The 21,141-nt window shown below is 40.2% G+C and overlaps 1 protein-coding gene across 1 annotated transcript; it reads right to left on the bottom strand.

Moving 5' to 3' along the window:
- Window positions 1-941: 941 nt before the first annotated feature.
- Window positions 942-20,392, bottom strand: rufy2 (RUN and FYVE domain containing 2). The gene is made up of 19 exons (XM_085371397.1): window positions 19,707-20,392; window positions 17,160-17,333; window positions 16,599-16,716; window positions 15,036-15,137; window positions 14,796-14,919; window positions 13,660-13,724; window positions 13,488-13,553; window positions 13,022-13,091; window positions 12,412-12,513; window positions 12,132-12,248; window positions 11,870-11,962; window positions 10,980-11,054; window positions 10,787-10,884; window positions 5,287-5,406; window positions 4,961-5,090; window positions 4,722-4,816; window positions 3,641-3,689; window positions 3,427-3,507; window positions 942-3,189 (listed from the first exon to the last, which is right to left on the bottom strand). Exons 1-19 carry the CDS (start codon window positions 19,990-19,992, stop codon window positions 3,046-3,048), a joined length of 2,109 nt encoding a protein of 702 aa, XP_085227523.1. The 5' UTR covers window positions 19,993-20,392; the 3' UTR covers window positions 942-3,045.
- Window positions 20,393-21,141: the final 749 nt, after the last annotated feature.

Here is a 21,141-nt window from a genome sequence, read left to right as displayed (position 1 = left end):
AAAGTTGAAATATTATATTCCACTCTCAAAGAGTGGAATTAAAATAAAGTCTATATTTGAGCTGTAAGATAGCTTGTGCAGCTGTTGTACATTTTGCCTAATAAATTTTATATTTAATTGTCTTTCTGACTGTGATGTTATTTGAGGACAAATCTCCATATTGAGGTTATTGAAATAAGAGTCCACATTTTGTTTAAAAAAAGCAAAGCTGATTCAAGTTGAGGACTTGAATCGGCTAGGAAAAAATGACAGGAAGCAGGAACCCATTCTGTGAGTGTTTAATCAGAAACTGCGAAACAGTCAAGACAACAGACTGTTGGCAACAGAGTTAATTTTAAACTGCAAAGTAAGCTAAAGGGCAACGGTGGTAATCAATATTTATATACAATATTATGTATCAACTGTACAAGTCCCACATTAATCTGGGACATTTAAGACAAAAAACAAGACTAGTCTGGGTTCAGCTCGGAAATATCTGCAAATAGATCTTCATGACATGTTTAGACTATATCGGAAACAATTTTATCACTTATTGAAATCATCCCCGGTCTATTGTCTCTTCACTGGAATTACAACATCCAGTACTTTAATGAAGAAAAAAATCAATTTGTAAACTTTGCAAGCACAAAACCAGAATCTGCACTGGAACTCATATTTCAAACTTCCATTCAAAACTCTTAGTTTGGCAACACAAATGCACTATTTTAAAATGGTTAAACTTCCCCTCACGAATGGAGCAGCAGTAAAAAAAAAACCCAAAAGTGATTCTTTAACATCTGATTGCAACAAACTTCAAGTAAACGGGGGAAAATTCAAAATTTTCAGGCTTATAAAAGTACAAATTAATGTGTATAAAACAAACTCAAATCTATACTTCACCCAGTATGATTGGCAAGTGTTCAAACATATTTTGTAAGTAGGTAACACTCACGTTTACAACCACTAACTTTAGTCGTGAGTTTCTCTAATTTCCAAAAAAACAAATGAACCAGCCACACTGAGAACGACTGAGCTCAAACTAGAGCTGACTGCATCGACCCCTCCTCTTGCTCCTTAAAGCAGCACCCACTGCATTAGTGTCACAAAAACAGTGAAACGTACCTTTAATGTTTTTTTCCCCCCTTGGCTAGTGTTGCTACTCTGAAATATTCTGGGCTCTCGTTTTAGATCCTCAGTGTAGAAATATAGGACTCATTTTGGCAACGTGAAAAGAAGGTAATCACTGCATTTACACAGGCACATATGGCACAAATACCACAAAAAAAAAAAGTTCAAGTGCTTTTCATATCCTCACGGGAAACTAGTGTCAGCAGAGCTCAAGCTGCTGGAGCAGTAAATAGTCTGCAGATTTAGCCTGAAGTGTGACTGCATACAAATCCCATTTATAAAAATGTTCCTGGATTTATAAAAATGTAGTCCTAAGATTTTTCCCAGTGGTTATGCAAAGGAGTCTCAACATTAAATGCATACAGGATGACGAGTTCATAACTAATTTTGCTTGTGCATCTTCCAAGAACCCAAAGCATCTGAAATACGAGATCCCGGTGACTGAAGCTGAGCAACATAGACTGTATATTAAAGATGGAGATCATTTCTGGGTCTCGTGTTGTAATGGCCAGCAGCGAGCTTTCAGAAAGAAGTCAGACTATACAAATCTATTGGAATTTCTTCCTTTGAGCACCCTCATCTATGAAGTTAAACACGTTCCTCATGAGATTGTGGTCTTAATCTCTAGTGTTACATTTCACTAAATACAACATGATCTTTTATTTGTATATTATTGTCCCCATTACAGTAAAAAAACAACAAAAAAAGCAGTTTATGCCTTTTAGGTAGACCTACTTTGTGACTTAAAAACCTGGTTAATCCCTTCCCTTCTGCGCATAGTCCTGTTCAGTCCAACCTGTAGAATCAGTGTGTATAAACGGGGCATCCCCCAAACATCAAGATGAGAAACGAGAAACACTCAGCTCACATAAGGGCTTCGCTAACCAGTGAGTCCATCTTTTATATACAGTCTAAGGTCCCAAAGTGCAACATGTCATGTCAGGACATAACATTACTTCTATGTCAAAGTCAGGTTTAATAAATAACTCCAGTACTTCAGATAAAAAGAGGCCTTTAGCCTATTTTATGAGGCCATGACCATCTTCGTTCTGTGGTGATTTGTCTGTCAACCACCTGCTGCTACAACGGTGACAGAAAGTGATTTTTTTTGTTGTTGTTTTGTGGCACAACTCTTTTCTTCCTTAAACGCTGTCTGAGGCATTTTAACTCTTAATTGAGTTCTTTTAAATCCATCTTAAAAGAAGGTGCAAAGGAGTCCGAGCCGACAGCCGTAGCAAGGCCACCATGCTGCATGTGCAAACTTTAAAATCTCGCCTGTTTGACTATAAAGTTATTGTGGAGACTTTGAGGACTAACAGATGCATTAGAGGTTTGGTTCATAGAACTGTCTGCTTTTAGCTACAAGGAGTGTTCATCATAGTGCAGTTTCACTTCCACCTCTGCAGAGCCGTTTCTGCTTTCATAACCAAGCACTCACCCCCTGAACTTTAACATGAAGTCTTAGAGTTTGAGCTTTTACTTTAGTGACCATTATTTGGAGTAGCAGTTACGACAAATGGTTACCTGGTCATTGGATTGTGCACCATAAACTAAATATGGTTTCTTCGTTATTTTCATTGAGACTTAATATATATATACACTTGGGGCTGACAGTCGTAACTATTAATATTACAGCAGACTCTTCTCTGTCTGACTACAAGGGAAGATATTTTAGACTCTCTGCAGATGTTCTGTATTCAGAGTCAAGCAGCTACATCGACAAGTTAGACAGATGCACATGTCGCTCTTTTCTTTCTTTTTTCCTTCCTTTAAACAAATGACAAATCAAGTGTAAGGATCATAAAATGCATGTGCTCCACCCCTTAGCAGCAAACACTGTAGATATAAGTTGGCATATGGATCCTATACAACACTGAAGAGGTGGTACTCATGAGTGTGACTGGTTCGAGGCCGTCACGGCAGCGGCGCAGCACTCTTTCATGTTGGATTGGAGGAGCATCGCTGCAGGAGGAGGGCGTGGCAGGTGTCACAGACTCGCACTGGTTTGGGAGACGCTGGCAGAGGAAGCTCGTTGTCAGAGCAGCTGTTACAGAAAATCTCCCCACAGTTCCTACAGTGGTGCTGTAGAAAGAGACAGAGAGTAAAACCAACTTAAATGCTTCTGGATTAATTTTACATCCATTAAGATCAACGATTCTTTTAAGTATTTCTTGGGGTCTCTGAGGTTTAAACCTATCTAAAAGATCCTGAAGATCTTTTAGATAAAATGGGTGTAAAATCACAAACCATCCAAAATCATTCAGTGCAGAATACGACCCCGGTTCAAATATAACTATCTGAAGTCAACTTAAGACAGACCTTTCTTCTTGAGATGGAGAACTCCTTCTCACAGAGCTTGCAGTGAGTGGCTTCTTTGTCCTTCAACCAAACCTGACCCCCCTGAAACAAACAACAAACCTGTGTTCTTAAATAGCACACAAACCAAAGTCAGCTTTGCTAACTACACTTATTCTGGGATTTTGCAGCTTCTTCTGATCCTTTTTTTTTTTTTAAATTAAACTGTCTGAATTACCTGAAGAGCTTTGTTGGCTTCTTTGATGTCCTCAATCTTCAGTTTGGATCTGATTTAGACAAAATGGACAGTTACCAATCGAAGGGCATGAATTTCATTTTGTAGCACACGCAGAGATAAAGAAGATTTTAGCTGTAATGATAATGATATTGCTGTTGTTACAGTTTTTCTGACTCATTAAAACTTCTTAGTCTGGTGCCAAAAACCTTAAATAAAAGTATCAAACTACGTTAAAATTAACTTATTCTCACTAAACACAATTTTCCCAGTGATCTACATGTGATGCGAATGTCTTCTTCTTTTTTACATTAAACAGATGACAGCTTATAATTTAGATTTAAGCCTTAGTCACAGATGTCTAAATGCCTTTGTTGTGTGGCAGTGAAAAGCAAACTGGAAACTAAGGATGCTCATTTTTGCCACTGAAAAAAGAAAAAGGTTTCCATCCATAACTTAAAATGTTCAGTAGGGTATCTCAAAAAATTTGACGGAATAACTCAAAAAATGTTTGAGTCAAAAGCTCAAAATTTTCAAGAAAAGAACTAAAAGATTTCAACTTAATAAGTCAAAAATTTGTGTTAGTTCTGCCAGTCAGGAAGCTCTAAAAAAGACGTCATTTCAGTGTTACCCAGAAGGAGAAAGGGAGGAATCAGCTGTCCAACAGTTCATCATGACAACATCGATCAATACCTTTTATGCAGTTAAGGAGCCATTCAAAACTGAAGAACCGCCCACCAATTTAATTTGTTTACACTTGCTACACATTGGTAGCTCACTCATGCTGTTAACACCTGATTTTGGCACATGTGTCTGTGTCATGTACTTCCTAGCAGCCACTGGTTGGTCAGTATGACAGTCTTTATAGTTCTCATGCTAGGATTTACTCATAAAAAGGCTCATCTAGAATTGTTCCTATACCACATAATGTACTGTATATCTGATTCATAATCAAGTTTTAATACGCTGCATGAGAAAAATGTGGAAAGGCCAAGACTTGTGAGACATTGCCTCACCTCCCTCTAAACTGCTAAGCAACTTTGTTATGGCGAAAAGAGAGCTTTTCAAAATAAAGTTTGCATACTCGCTGAGTTTGGAGCCAAGCTCCTCCAGAGCTTTTTCCTGGTCCTCACAAATGGTCTTCAGCTGAACATTTTCATCCTGGAGACGATGAAACTCCTGGAAAAATCAATCAAAGGGAAGCAAGAAAAGAAAAGGATCAACATATATCAAGTAAACGGAAATATGTACCGTCATAAGCACAAACACGCACTTTAAAAAAAACATAGCATCCTGTCCACTATTTATTTTCCCCCATCTCACCTTTTTTAGACCGTTTATCTGCAGCGCCTCTGTGCTGAGCTGAGCTACTGAGTCCCTCTCCCTGTGCAGGTCATTTTGTAACGTCTGCCTCCACTCCCTCTCTATCTTTAGGTCCGTCTCCAGCTGCTGACTACAGGTACAGCACATCCACATGTTTATATCAATAAGAAGGTGAAGGTGACAAAGTAATAGATTATATTATAGCATTCACGGATTCAAACATACATGGAAAAAAAAAAATCAATGTATCAAGTATTTATGTAAAATTTAGTTAAAGCAGTGTGGGTGGGTGTGTCTTAACCAATCCATGTAGGCGGTTTGCTTACAGTTGCTTTTCTCTGTGTTCGATCTGCCGCTGGAGGCTGTCGGCTTTGTTTGCAAAATCCAGCTTGAAGCGTCTGGTGCCCTCCTCGGCCGAGGTGCGGTGCCGCTCTGCCTCCTGTAATCTGCACCATTATAACCAGGAACAAACTCAGGACCATGGAGAGAAAAAACTGGGAGGGCAGGGAAGAGGAAGTTGGGGTGTAGAGGGAGAAAACAACATAGGGAGATGGGCAGGAGGATGGACAGTAAAGTAAAGGAGGCAAGGCTGAGGCTGGGATGAAGGAAGGTGTTGCAGTTTGAACTGCCAGGAAGTAAAACTGTGAGCAACAAAAGGACGCGTGACTGAGAATTTACCTGTGGGTGTTTAAAAAGAACAATAAGGAACACAAAAAGTGTAAAGACGGCAAAACAAAGATGCATAATCAAACAAAGCGTGGAAATCACCTAGGAGAAACTAATTGGACAAGGAGAGTAAAGGACAGCTCCTCTCACACTGAGTCTCTTTACCGTTGCTTGTTTCAGACAGATTATTTTAAATCACAACTCATGCAAAGCTACTGTAGTCCTCTTCTTTTATTTGCTCCGCCACACTCTGGCATACACCGACTGTTGACTGTTCACATAAAAAAAATGTTTCTAAACACGGCATGCTAAAGGTTTCACAAAAAACTCAAAACATACCCGGCATTCTCAAAACATCTACCTTTATTGATCACGGTGATAAAAGACAGTAGTTGTGAATTTTAAACAGCTGTACTGACTGTTTCTTTTTCTTCAGATTAGAAGTATTAGGAACATGGAGTTAAGAGTAGAATTACTTCCTGATATATCACAAAAGTCAATAAATATGCCAAGACAAACACAATAACGCAGTTCCCTTGACAGGAACTCCAGAGGTTTACAGCTGTGTAACTACAGGTCTTTTCATTTGGATCAGCTGTCTGTTCTGCAGAGACAAAACACACTGACTGATCTAAAGCTGCTGGTCCCACAGAGTAGTATCTAAAAATCTCAACCTGACAACGAGATGAGCTGTGTGCAAATTTATGTATTTTTTTAAAAGACATAGTGCACATATTTACTTTCCACTATATTACTTGAGTGTCCAAATTCTGAGCATGTGATCTAGGCTCTATATAGTGCCCCAACAATGAATGTAAACTACTTTCTGCTGACAATCTCATCAATCCTTACAATTTGTACCTTTACAGTGTCGTGTATCAAGAGAAATGGAGCAAAGTTTTGTGTCTGAAATCTCCATTTAATGCCTACTAACCAGGGGTAAGGTTCGCCATGCAGAGAAAACCGGCAGCAAACTAAAAGCAGCAGAAATTTCTGACTAGACATCTGCAGGGGGACCTCAGTGCCTGATTATGGTGAAATGTAGACAGCAGCAGAAACATTTTGTTTAGATTTGTGATGGTTTTCCTGTTCCAGCGCTTACTTGTGAGCATTAACAGTTTCGGCTGCCTGGGAAGAAAATAAAAACGCTCTTCCTGGTGGAGGAACACACAGCAAAGAACAGAAACGGTTACTCAAACAACTCAGCCAAGACAGTGTTAATGCCTTTAACTATTTTCCTAACAGGTGTGTCTGCATTTTGTTTTTCTATAGTGGCGGGAAGGTCTTTAATGATTAAGTACTAGCACCTTCCACCTTTATTTTTCATCTTGACTAAACGTTAAAGGGACTCGACTCAGCGTTAGCAGGTAAAACCTCTCAGTAGCTGTGACACAAAAGCCGAGCGCATGCCCCTCTAACTCAATGTGATCGATAAATACCTTTATGCTTACATCCAAACAGCCAGCTATCTCACTATCTGTGTTACTGCACATAAACTGACTACTGGAGACAGGAAGAATATGTAGCACTTGTATGTATGAGTGTGCACGCCTGTGCATGTTCATGAATAGTAGTGCATGATTAATTGAAAACGTTTTTTCAGTTTCTATTAAAGTATTAACTGTCTCAATATTGGATCAGTTAAACTGTCATGACAGAGTAAACTTTCCCTCACTTAGCACTAACCATAGACTGTATATAAAAGATGGACCTGGTTTCTGGATCTGAAAACTGAAGTCAGTGCAAACCTGCATACTTTCTAATGTCCAGCAGGGGGCAACCTGTCTGGTTTTGTAACCATGCTTCATTTACTTCATCATAACAAGCGGCTTCAAACAACGCTCATCTTTTACCGCTAATGTCTATTATCTCAGGTATAGCTTAAAAAAACTGGCAACATTTCAGCACTGCCAAATATAACAAATGCAATGTGGAAAGAACAGAAAATGCATTGTATATGTAAGTTACAGGTAGCTCGAACACACTACAAAAGAACAGTGAGCAGCACAGCCGCCATGTAGCCAAGGAAGTGCATTAAGATACCACACAGATGTTTTAGATGTCGTAGTTCTTCAAAAGTACAGCAACTCATTTGTAAATCTTATCAAACCTTTCATTAATTTACAGTGCTCATATATTCAATAAGGTGGCCACAAGGATATTAATAAACACTAGTTGTACTTAGCGCTGTGTTCAGTAACCAGCCTCCCCAGCACACTCTACACACTACAGCTGTGCAGAACTAGTTGATTAGATATTTAATGTCAGAAATACTAGCCGATTAAACATATTATCCGTATTTTATTAATACACGAGGACATTACTAGTTCAAAGAGGTTACAACACCACCGTCCACAACCTGGGGCTGCAACCCAACAATCGCAGGCACCTCCTCCTTTCTCTTTTAATAGAAGTTTAAAAAAAAGCGAGGCGGGAAAGTATTCTGCAGTACTCTGTTTAAAAAAATAACAATCATAGACGAACGTCTGTCAAAATGAACTGAAATATAACCAAGCAACTCAAGTGACGTGTAACCACATTCTGCACCGGGTTGTGGAAGAAACCAAGGCCGCTACTTCGGTTATCCAAAGTCTGCAGACTGTACATGTTTGCAATGTTATACACGGCGGCATTTAAAACATGATTTGATTAGGGGTGTCTGTAGCTCAGGAGGTATGGCAGGTTCAGTCTGTAAGCCAAATATCGTTGGGCAAGATAATAACCCGAAGTTGCTCTTCAATGCATCGGTATTCATCGGGGTATGAATAGATATGATAGAAAGCGTTTAACCATAGAAATAAGTGCTTAGATGAATGGGTGTGAATGATGCTTGTAAAGCGCTTTTAGTGCTCAGAGTAGAAAAGCACTATATAAGAAGCAGTCTATTTACCATTAACACAATTAATGTGATTAATGGTTTCATATAGCTAAAATACAAAAATTCTAATGTATGATAAAGTTTAAGCTTATCATACATACACGTGGTAAATTTTTGGATGTTTTCTGTCTTTTAGAGTAGTCAACTAGTCTAATTTTTCCTCTCATTTAACAACTAGTACGGTAAGTTAACCACTAGGAGCATCCCTACTTTCAACACAGCTACCTCTGAGAGAGGGTGGCATTGAGCCCATAAATGCCTACAGAAACATGGATAAGAAATTAAGTAAATTACAGTTAATGGAGTCAAATACTCTGACAGAATTGCAAAAACGAGTCAGAGATGTGAATAAACCTCTCAGTCATTAGTTTAAAGTCGTCCTAAATGCAGCACGATGTTCAGTTTGTACATTATGATCCATACTAGGAGTCTTTTAGGGTGGGCCTACATAACTTGCGTGTAACATCCCTCCATTTCTTACTCAGATCCTCCCCTCGTTTGTCATGTTTCAAAACACCAAGGTGGCAACAATCAAAGCGCTCAGCTCACAGTAACTACATCCATTTTTTGTATCCAGTCACTGTTGACCAACAAACCTCTTAAAGTTGTTTGGATGCATTTTAACCAAAGATCACGAGACACGGCAATAATCTCTTTGAATCCCAGCACTTTGCTGATGAAGTAAATAAATCAAACATGCAGTCCCAGTTTCACCTGAATCTGTGGCAGCTCTCAGGCCCTAAAACCATCTGAATATTATGTGCAAAAAAACAGGAATGTTCTTCTAAGTAAAGTCCGTTTAGTCATGCGCTCATATCCTCAGAAGGAGATGTCCTTGACTAGCTTATACTGGTGCTCTGTGTCTGTGCTGGCACACTTGACAAATGACATAGCAAGCGTTCTGGTCTGACTGAGCAGATCCTTATCACTGCACAGAGGAGCAGGGATAAAAATCGGGAAATGAAAAAAAAAAAAACATTAAACATGGAGGTTTCGAGGGAGCAAAATGAATGGATGGAAGTTATAAAAGAGAAACAGAAGGGAGGGAAAAAAGAGGAAAGAAAGGAGGGAAGGAAGAAAGGATGTCAATACATCAGTGGCCCGGGTTATACTTAACACTTTTTGCGACTTAACATCACAAGCACAACAGGAAGTGTAAACGTAAGGCATTGTAATATTCATCTGAGTAAGCTTGAGTAATGAAAAGAAGTTGGAAAAAGAGGGCAAGGAAATGCAGAATATAGATGATTATGACTGCGGCAGATAAATCTGGAATTTCCCAGCTACATCTGCACAACACTGCACTATCAACATGGAAGATTTGAGCCTGGACACAAAGCTTTACGCTCACAACAACTACATGTCCGATTCTCAGGGGGCGATTTTCCATTAGATGTAATAAAGTTATTCTTCATAAGATTAGATTTACTTTATTAAAACGTTTTAGCTACACCACAAAACTCCCACTAATGTGTCCTATAGCACCGGCCTACAAACATCTTTAGGATAGCCAAAAGAAAACATTCACAACCAATCGCAAATAGGATGGAACAGATTTAAACCAATGGGAGAGGAGATGGGAGAGGTGGAGTGTGTTGACTGGAAGACAATGGGCTTGGGTAGGGGAGGGGGGATCATAAAGCATCAATGAACTCGCAGATAAAACCACAAACATGGAGCAGGTACACACTGAAGGACTGAAAGACATGGGCCAATAGCAACAGAGCTGAACATGCATGAGATTTACTGCAGTGTGTCAGATATGATAAATATGGGATTGCAGGGTTTCCACAAGGAAACTAGTAATAACATATTGAACTATTGTCTTGATGCTAGGCATCTGCCTAGTGGCTCTGCTCCCCTCTGAAGAAGAAAAAAAAATCAAAGTTTTTGTCTTTTTTTTTTGTAACCACTGCACAAATCAAAAACAATTAAATGTTTAGGGAGAAGAGAAAGGTGCATTTCTACTTGTTTGTTATGTTTTATGTGACTTTTATTACTTCTATGGGCTACCATCAACCAATCTGCCCTATAGAACATATTGATTAATAATCATAGTCCCAATTCTTTTCTGTTTAGAGTTATTTACACTGAAACATAACAACATCATCAAAAAAAATTCTCAGAAATATCAAACTTACTTTTCTAAAGAGGCATAAAGTATTATCAGCTTAACTTAAAGGTTCAGAAGTCTGAACAGAGCAGCAGAGAACATGGTGTAAACACCTGGACGTGAAACAAAGGGGACAAAGTGCTTTGCATCCAGAGGCTGTGTGTCTCACCTTTGCTCCAGCTGCTTCATGGTGGCAGTGATCTGATTGGTCTTCTCCTCCAGACGACTGATCACATCATTCTTCTTCTTCATTTCCTCGTCAGACGACTTAAAAAAAAAGAAAAAGGGAAGTAGTAAGGATTACTATAGTTCTGTTATTTCTGGATCTTAAACATTATATGACGATGAGTGTGTGCTTGTACCTGCATCTTCTGGTACATTTCTACATTGATGGCTTTGACCTCATCCAGCTGCTGTCTCAGTCCAATCAGTGTGTCCTATTAATGAAATCAGAGACTTAGCTGTGTTCTGGTCCAGTATTGGCTGTCTTCTTTACGCACACATGCATGTTTTTTGTTTTTTTGACTTACTATAGCAGTTACAGAAAACTGGACGCTCATATTAAACATTCCCTGTGAGACTTCAGACGGCTCTAAATGCTCTGCAACCAACAAGTTCTTCTACTCTTCTTATCAAAGAAAGCAGATAATTATTACTGGCTGCAATCCAAGATAGTGAAGTTAAGTTTGGGTTGACTGCAGGACAAGATTCTCTGTAGAGAAGCAACTGAATGATATAAAGAATCTGCATAACATCAGACTGACCAGTGAGTCACCTGGTAGGGAACACATTAGACTGGAAGCAGCGAGCTGGTTAGCAGTGACTGAACATTAAAATCAGGAGTGTGAGGGTTATAAATTGATCCTAATCACAGATTGGGTTATTTGTTTTACCAATAAAAGTTAAAAAAAAAAAAATACTGGCATTCACCAGTGCTACCCCTCAGCCTCCTAGTCAATACACCTACGGTATCAATTTGAAAATCCTAGGTCACCTCCTTATCACGTTCACAAGACTTTCAGAAAACTCATCCCATTCAGAAACTTGGGAATCCATGTTGCCCACCCACCCGGCAGGGTGATGACAATATCCCATCAACCTTTTTTGAACAGGTAATGATGGCTGACATTTTCTATCCATTGCAGTTGGAATTTTAATTATGTTTGCATCTCCTCACAAAGACGAATTAATGCCGCTGCTTCAGTATCAGTAAGTAAGAATCTGTTCTGAAAAACAAAATATTTGTTCTTACCTGTTTTTCGTGAATATCTTTCTCCAGAAGTTTCATGGCGAGCTCCATTTCCTGCTTCATCGACACCTGGACCACCAGCTCATTCTCCACATCCTGAAAATGGCAAAATGCATAAATGTAATGTTTGTTTATAATGACGTCATGAACACATTCTACACACACACACACACATTCTACACACACACACACACACACACACACACACACACATTCTACACACACACACACACACACGCACACACACGCACGGCCACTGTCTGACCTGTCTGAGCTGACACTCCTCTTTTAGCTGTCTTCGCACCTCGTTGTACATCTCATCCAAACCCTGACGAGACTGTTTGTACGTGTCTCTCTCCACTGACACGTCACCTTGAGTTAACTAAATTAAAAAATTTAAATAAATAAAAAAATAAATAAATAAAAAAAAAAAAAAAAACACCAATAGGGAAACTTTATATGGATGGATTGTAAGACCTAATTTCCGTTTCACTTTTAGTTGAAAAAATAACATTCAGAAACGTTCATTTTGTGACACAGTGTACCTCTAAATGTTGCTGCGTCTTCAGCAGAATGAGGGTGTTTTCACTCCTCAGCTGCTGGTTTTCTTCCTGCAGTTTGATGATGTTGTTCTTGGCTATGGCTAACTGCACACACAAACATATCCACATGTATTAGGAAACATGTTTAAAACCTAAAACATTAAAATCTAGTATGGTATAAATGGATATCACAAGTAAAAGACTGTCTTCACTTGTTTTGCAAATTTAGGTTTCTTCTACCCACACACATTGGACATTTTGCTTAGCAAATGGTCCCAAAAAAGGCAAATTCGTAGATTTCTCTTAAATAAGCTTAAACACAGATTTGTTGGCTTTACTGTACATGACTTAAAGGAGTAGTCACCCTTCAAAAGCGCAGTTTGAAAAAGAAAAACCCTGATAAGAAACTCCAAATTTGGCTGGAGGATTACAGCTTAAAGGTTAGACATACCTCAAACCTCTAACCAAGTGGTGTCACTAGAGAGCTGCATGTGCAACCGTGTAACTTGGTGACACAGACACTATTATACTCCAAATATACTCTATGACTTTAATGTGTAACAGACAAATGCTTCTCCACACAGGTGACAGGTGGGTGATTATTGGTTCTCACCTCCTCAATGAGTTTAGAGTTGGACTTCTCTAGAGAGTCGACTCTGCCCTGAAGCCCGTGAACTGTGGAGCTGCATGAAGAAACAACATTATGGTGGGCCTCTGACCTCTATATGAGTTTCATTAAATTAATGTGCAAACATTTAATATTTCGTATATGAAACCAGGACTGCAGTAGCTGTAATATAATCACAGCCGCCACACAAGTAGGGTTTATTTAAAATTGTTAGCATTAACAAAAGACTCAGATTAGTCTCCGTTCATTACTATCAAGTCTGTGAGAAGACAAAAGTTGGATTTCTAAACCACCCAGACGGGTTTAATCTCAAACTCTGGAATACTTTTATTCTGGGAAGTGTTGTAGTAAAAATACAAAAACTTCCTGCAACTTCCTGTCAGTTATTAACAGCACAATCTGCAGGTCCTCCAGCACACAGGTCTGTTTCCAGTACAAACAAATGTCTTACTTGAGCTGTCGGTTCAGTTCCTCTACATAATTCTTCTGATCCAAGATGGATGCTATCTGGCTATTCCTGTTGTCATAGAAACAGACACAAGAGAACGAGAGCTGCATCACATTTGGGGAAAGAAACCAGCTGCATCAAACCGAGGAGAGAGAAGAAGAAAAAAAAACTGTACCTCTCTTCACTCCTGTAATCATCTATGTCATTCTTCAAATACATGGAGAAGTCGATCACCCCGACCTTAAATGAATAAAACAAAGGCGCTAGTATCACTCAGAGGCAGGCATGTTGCTTTTCACAACGACTGCACAAACATCAATTTGAAGGAATTTGAAGAAATCCAGACCATTTACAGAAATTAGATGCCTACAAGCACATGTTGACTTATTTAAAAGTCACAAAACAAACACAATATATGCAATTTGTAACTACAAAAATGTATCAATTAACCGCATGCATGCATAAAAGCCACCGGCTTGCTATAGCACTATTAAAATGGTGAGTTGGAGAAGAGCTGATAAGAACTTAAAGGAAAGTTAAAGTAAACCAAGTCCCCATCCTTTGGTTTCATCCTGTCAAAGGAGAGGATGTTATCTGTTAAATGACCTCAAAAATTGAAACATAGTACTGCTCTCATTTCATTTCTGCCCAGTCAAGCTCTCTACTGGTGCTTGGCTTCTACGGTGAAACACAGATCAAATGAGAGTCTTACACACACTTTTAGACACACTAGATGCAGCTGTAGATGTATTCAGGTTTGTGTAATCTGCTGTCCTGGGCTAACGGTTGAGGCAGGATTGGTTTTCGTCACCTCTAGCCAACACAAGATTTCTGCTACCTAATGAAACATGCAGGGCTTTGGGTGTTGTGTCTACATCTTTATATTTAGGCCTCTGAGGCTCCAACATGAACTCCAGTGGCTCTGAATTTTGTTTATTGCGCCTTTAATCAAAATCACGATTAAAAGAAAGAAGAAGGAGAATTTAAAAAAGGCAGTTTCCAATTGATTAATACTGAAAATAAATATTAAGAGAGAACACAGACTGTTTTTACAAAGGGAGTCAGAGATGCAGAGATAAAATAACTTAAACTGGCAATCACACTTCCTGAAACCACACAACAAAAGATAAACTGCTTATGCTCAAAGGTCACGTAGTACAGGACAAATGAGTAACATTCTTTGCTCCACTGACACAAAACACCACCCTCTGGTGCTTGGTATGGTGTAAGCAGGAAATTAAATAAAACTGGCTACACAGCAATGTCAGACTTTTTCTAATATCAAAATATTTCTCCCCGTCAGTGGCGTACCTGAGAGTCCAGGTCCTCGCCTTTCACACACAGGTTAGCATCGATGACGTTAAGACCCACCAGCAGGCCCACGATCACTGCTCCCTCCTCCTCCAACATAAGAGCCGAATTCTCATAGAAATCACTGAGGAAGCAAGAGATGACATCATCTGTTACCCTCAACGGCCTGAACAGTCAATCGGCAATGTTTCATTATAAATATATAATAATATTCACATATACACATTCTCTCTGGTGTACCTGAGCAAGTCTTTTCTGGTGATGAGAAGTCGCAGGTAGTCGGCCAGCCGTTTCTGCATGAGAGCCAGGCGCAGCCATGCTCTGGCTCTGCCTAATGGAGTCCTGGAAACAAACACCAGTGATAAGGTTGGATTTCAAGGTGTTTCTGAGGGTCTGTCTACTCAAGTCTGCTGTAGTTAGATTCTATTTAACCCTGACTCTTGTTACTGTTCATCATCTATGAGATGGGAACAAGAAAGTGCAGCATTCAGTATTTTCTCTTAAAGTTTGACAGAGATTTCGAAACATTTTCTAAATACTGAATACAAGCTTTTTCTATTTTCAGTGTATTGGTGTTCTCTCTCAATCCGAACATCCAAAACTTTGCTTTCTTTGTGGGCACAGACACTGTTTGAGCTTCCTTGTATCAAACCTTTGCGTCGGCACTCAGCGTTGCTAAAATCCTGCTTTTTTGCACGTCTGTTGCTCTTACTCAGCCCCAGCAAAGGAAACAGACTCTGTTCTCTGTGTGAAACAACACAACTGTTCCTCATTTAGGACCAGATCAAACTCGAGAACTTAAAGCGTGGCGTGGAAACTGTCCATGAACGAGGTTTAGCGTAATCCTCCTCGCTAGATCCACTGAAGGACACACCTTCAGTATGAATGCAGGACACGACACTTTTTGTTGTTGCTAAACACATCACTTCCAAACTACATAAAGGTTGGTCCTGCTCTATCGCTAACATTATTTTTCTGAATTTTCAGAAGTTTCTGCCAAAGACAGTTCCACGTGTCACATGTTCAGAAATTGTGTCGATATGAAAGAAGAATAGGGAAATAGGAAGAAATGAAGCGGCAGAACGATCAAAGGTGAAGTGAAAGTAAACACCCAGGTACTTCCCTGAGCTGGCTCATGTCACATTCTCATTTCAGCGTTGATTTGCAGTCTCACACTAAATCCCTTGTTTGCATTTACACCTGTGCACTGCTCTCTGTGTTTGTGTCACAAGTGGAGCTGATCATGAAATTTGAGCTAAGAGAGCTACTACCCTGTTTTGCTGAAATATAGAAAAGAATGAAGCCTGTAAAATGAGATAACAACCTGTGTCTTCACTGGAAAAACACTAGCTCCTGCATTAGCATTAACAGCAAGCTAGATGTAGTTAAAACCCTATTACATTGGCGCGATATGGCAGCCTCGCTTCTGTCAGTCTGCCCCAGGGCAGCTGTGGCTACAACTGTAGCTTGCCTCCACCAGTGTATGAATGTGAGAGTGAATGAATAGTGGTATTGTAAAGCGCTTTGGGTGCCTTGAAAAGCGCTATATAAATCCAATCCATTATTATTATTATTATTATTACTACATTGATTTAACAGAGGCATTATCTGTGCTCTAATCAGTAAAATGTTTACACAGAAAAGCAGATAATTCACGGCTGTGTCATGAGATGTATAGCGCTTTTTCTGGAGAGGTGTATGTAGTACTATAAATCAAGCTTTACTTCTGATTATGATTGCACGGTGGACGAGAGGTCAAGCCATATGAGAGCAAACGTGTGTGTAAATACATGTACTTCTTACTTAAGTCCTGGCAGGTCTCGTACGGACGCTGAGATCTCTGCCGCTTCGGGACACAGTTTCTCCACCAACTCCAGAGGACCCCACAGGGACTTATTAAAACCCAGAAAGGACTTCTTCACTGGAAAAAGAAGAAAGCAGGAAAAATCAGACATCACAGATTCCCAGCTTACACATAAAATTAACGCCAGCAGGAGCAACAAACTAAATCACAAAGTTGGAACAAAAACTGGCCAGAATATGGAGATTTATGAGTCACTGAGAGACGTAAGACCACTGAACAAATGCTCTCCATCATGGACAAGACATCACACCTGCTCATATACTACAGAGGCACCAGAGCTTATTATCACTCAGATTTATTCAATCCCACTGCCATAAAGAACACCTCGAGAAATCGCTCCTGCAGTTCTCTATAAAACTTATAAATTGAATCAAACTCTCTTCTTTTTCAGAACTGTGGATATTATTTATTAAACACAGTAATTCCCACTGCACGTTCAGTAAACAACAATAACAAACAATCTATCGTGCAGTACACTAGCACAACGCTGACATCTTTACCTCTGAGCCCGTGTTTGAGGCAGTGCTCCATGACCACAAAGAACTGCTGGAGAGGGGGGTAGTCTGAGTCCAGGGTCCGCCCGAAGCTCAGAGCCGACTCGATCAGACCTTTGATACTCAGCTTGGCCATATTCAGTAAGTTAGCTCGTTCCATAGCCATGGGATCTCGCAGGGCTGCGGGAAAACAAATGGCAAACACTTTTAAAAAATATCCATGGCTTTACATTTTCCTCGTACAGAAATACAGATTTAGAAAGAAATTATATGGAGTCTATTACATTCTCTTAAGAACTCCATGCAGAGTTTAATCTAGGTTTAAACACAGCCACTGCACAGCAACAAGAAATAACTATTAAGAATGATTTATTTACCTTTACATAACACATTATTTCTTTTGTACACACAGAATGCAGATAGAAATTAAAAGGTAACTATCTCTCAGCAGGAGCGCCACCAGATTTTTTTCATAAGGGTGGCCATATTGATAGCACAGAAAATAGGTACACCAAATAAGATTTTGAAATCTATAATAATCTGTTTTGATTGACCGATTGATTGACTAATTGACTGACTGAAAGTCCCAACCATTAGTTAATGATTGAAAAGGAAGAAGCTTAAGAGTCGCTCTCCCAGAATAGAGTTAGCTTAAAGAGCAAACTTATTCAGGAAAAACAAATAAGTATTAGATCATGTAAAACTGAAAACTGTTGCCTGTCTCTATGTTGGCCCTGTGATCTGTCCAGGGATTGGCACCAGTTTTTCTGCAACCTTATTACATTATTACCAACACAGGACAGTTTTGCCAGGGGGTGGGGTGCAAATTTGGCCCCCACTTGGAGGCGCCCCTGTTTCTCAGAGATTTGCGGGGCTTCATTTAATGATCATTTTCAAGATGTCTCACTTTAAAAGCTTGACAGATTGATGATGTTTTTGTCAGAGGGCTAAAAAACTGAGTCAGAAGGGGTTAATGTCATACAGCTGGTAATTATCAGAGACAAGCTTGCTATACTGAGTAAATACCTTGACGTCAGGTTGCATATTTGTAATATTTTCTGATAGTCTACCTGAACAGATCAGAAATGTGTTAACAAATCTTTGTCCCAGTTCTGCACCCATTATGGAAATTATCCTAGGCATGAAAAGCCAACATCCCAGAGAGGTAAGGCTTTTAACTAGACAACCCAGTTAATGTAAAGCCAAACAGCAGAACAGGACACAGCAGGGTCAGGTGAAAGCGTGCAGATATGTTGCCTAGCACCTTTAATTGCAGTGACAGGTTGGCCCTAGAGGGAAAGACTTATCAAACCAGGTCATGTAAAGCTGTTGATACTAAAATGCTTAACACATGTACCATTATGAACGTTAAGGAAGCCTATTATACTCGACTTTATTTGCTGCTCATATTACACATGAAATAAAAACCCTCTCAAAAAACAAACAAACAAACAAAAACAACAGGTCAGTTAGGCGGTCAAATGCTTCATTACAGATATTTTTCTAAACACTTGTCTCTGCATGATGTCAGTGAGTGCAAATATCCACAGCAGGTTTCTGAAGCTGGCCACGAGCCAAATTTGAAAACAACAAAACACATGTCAAACATTTGAAAAAGGTTTAAAGTGTTTACTATCCCTGCATCAGAACATTTATTCAACTTAGCTGTTTTTGTGCCCTACCAATAATGTCCGCCCCTCAGTTTAAAAATCACTTGGTTAAAGAGGTGTAAGTGGTTTAAAATAGCTCCTATCAGACAGATGACCTGATGGACAACACCAGTAGATTGGAGAAGACAAATAAGGACCACTTTGATCTGTTAACCATGCAAAGTTACTCTAGTAGAGCCAAATAAGAAATGTGCATATACTGTGCCTTTGAGCAGCTAAATTGTCTTGAGTGTTGCCATAAATCATGACAATCTTTCCACAGATACATCTTCATCAGACTAAAACACAGAGGTGGTGCAAAGCAATTAAAAGCAACAAGCTCACTCGTCGCATAAGGCTGGAAGTTGCAGGGGTTTAAAATTCGTGCTAACAATGCAAGCATTTATCAGAAATAACTGTTAACTGCCTGTTTCATCCTTAATTCAAACACAAGTCCGTGATGTACATCTGAAACCAGCCAGATTATTTATAGCTCTGAGTGTGGGAGGTGATGTGGTGACAGAGACAGACACTCGGGCTGCTGGGCAGAGGCAGTAAAGCTCTACAGTTACTGATTTTGTGAGATCACCAATAGGGTGACAACACATGCAGCTAACAGCTCTGCAGCATGATACAAACCCCGGGGGATGCAGAGGGGCATTTTCCATTTGCACCAACGCAGCATGTGATGTTGCAGGCAGTAAAGCTCCAGAACAACTAATAACAATAAGGCATGGGGACCTATTGTGCAAAAATCATACCGTTAGAAGTATCAATTAACTTAATTAGCGACTGTTTTAACGTAACCAACATCCAAATTAGTTACTGGATGTCATCAGTCTCGTCATCAGTAACCAGGCAGTCCTTCACACCCTCACGGCCCGAGAAGCTCATCAAACTCTACCTTGGACGGCCCAGTCTCCTGGCAGGGACGTCCTGTGTTCCGACACTTTGGGCAGGACGTGAATGCTTCCTGAAATGGTCTCGGACGCCTTTCTGGCCAAAGCGAAGATAGGAGCCTGCCATCGCCCGTCTCCTCCACCTCCTCCTCTCACTGTGCTGCTGCTGTTAGCTTTATCCCCTGCAGCAGCCTTCTCCTCCTGAAGCCTCAAAATCCCAAATACCTGGGATTTATCCTTGCTGCTGTCCGCTTCGGACAGAGACAGGTCGTGCTCTGCTGACGATGCCATGTTCAGGCGCTGAAATGACTGTAGCTAGGTGTGCTCTCCGCTGCGAAAACAGCCAGATTCAAACGGTTTTGCTAACCGTCGGCGAGCTAGCTTTGATGCTCAATTCCTCTGGCGAGCATAATGACAATCGCTGCGTATATGTCTATTAAAAAAATACCTGTGATGGCACTGGGCAAAGCAATGACAGCTCTAACCAGAATCAAAACCTGTCGTTACGTCTCCGAGCTCCAAAACGTATATTTGGCGCCGCTCTCGCTACATGATGAAGGTGAGCGCAGGTGCCGACCGCACAGAGAACCGCTGCTCAGTAAACGTGTATTTTCTATACATCGTGGTGGCGTAAAGATTTGTTTACAGCCAGCAGACCTAACCGATAGTTGGCGTCTCCGCCGTGCCACTGCACCCGCCCGAGGGGAGGTGTCACACACGGCTCACAAGACACACAAAAGGGAGCACTACGTAATGATTTTAGAGCCTGCTCTGCCGCCCCCTGCTGCTGGAAACGGGAACTGCAGCTCTGCCCGCAGGTGGAGCGTGTACAGAAAAATAACAGGCTTCTTCCGAATAAAATCTGTCTTCTTTCTTGCTACCTTTAGGGGTCGCCACAACGGACCACCTGCCTTAATCTCACCCTAGCATCCTGTGTCACACCAACAACCAACATACATGTCCTTCACAAAATCCATGAGTCTTCTCTATGGTCTTCCACTTTTCCTCCTGCCTGGCAGCTCCACATTCAGCATCCTTTGCGCAATGTATCCACTATCCCTCCTGTGCAAATGTTCAAACCATTTCAACCTTGTCTCTCTTTGCCTCCAAACTGCTCAACTTGAGCTGTTCCTCTGATGTACTCATTTCTAGTCTTGTCCATCCTAGTTACTCCCCATGAAAATAAGCTCTGTAACCTCTCTTGTGCAGTCAGAGCAGATCGCCGATGTCTTCCCACCCCAACCTTGAACTCATCTACCATGGCGTCCCCTGCCCTCTATACTAAACCTACAGTAGAAAATTCTTAAATAGCAATGCAGAAGCATATTAAAAAAGAACAGTGGAAATCATAAACACCCCCACACAGTCACCAGTATAGAGAAAGAAGACAAATATTGGCAGAGAGCACAGCTAAATGGAAAACTTGATTAGGTTTAGAGC

The sequence above is a fragment of the Diplotaxodon limnothrissa genome, linkage group LG1, assembly GCF_057381915.1.
Source record: "Diplotaxodon limnothrissa isolate DT_005_m linkage group LG1, D_limnothrissa_male_GT1.1, whole genome shotgun sequence".
In the NCBI taxonomy this organism is placed as follows: domain Eukaryota; kingdom Metazoa; phylum Chordata; class Actinopteri; order Cichliformes; family Cichlidae; genus Diplotaxodon; species Diplotaxodon limnothrissa.
This window is presented reverse-complemented; position numbering and strand designations above follow the sequence as displayed.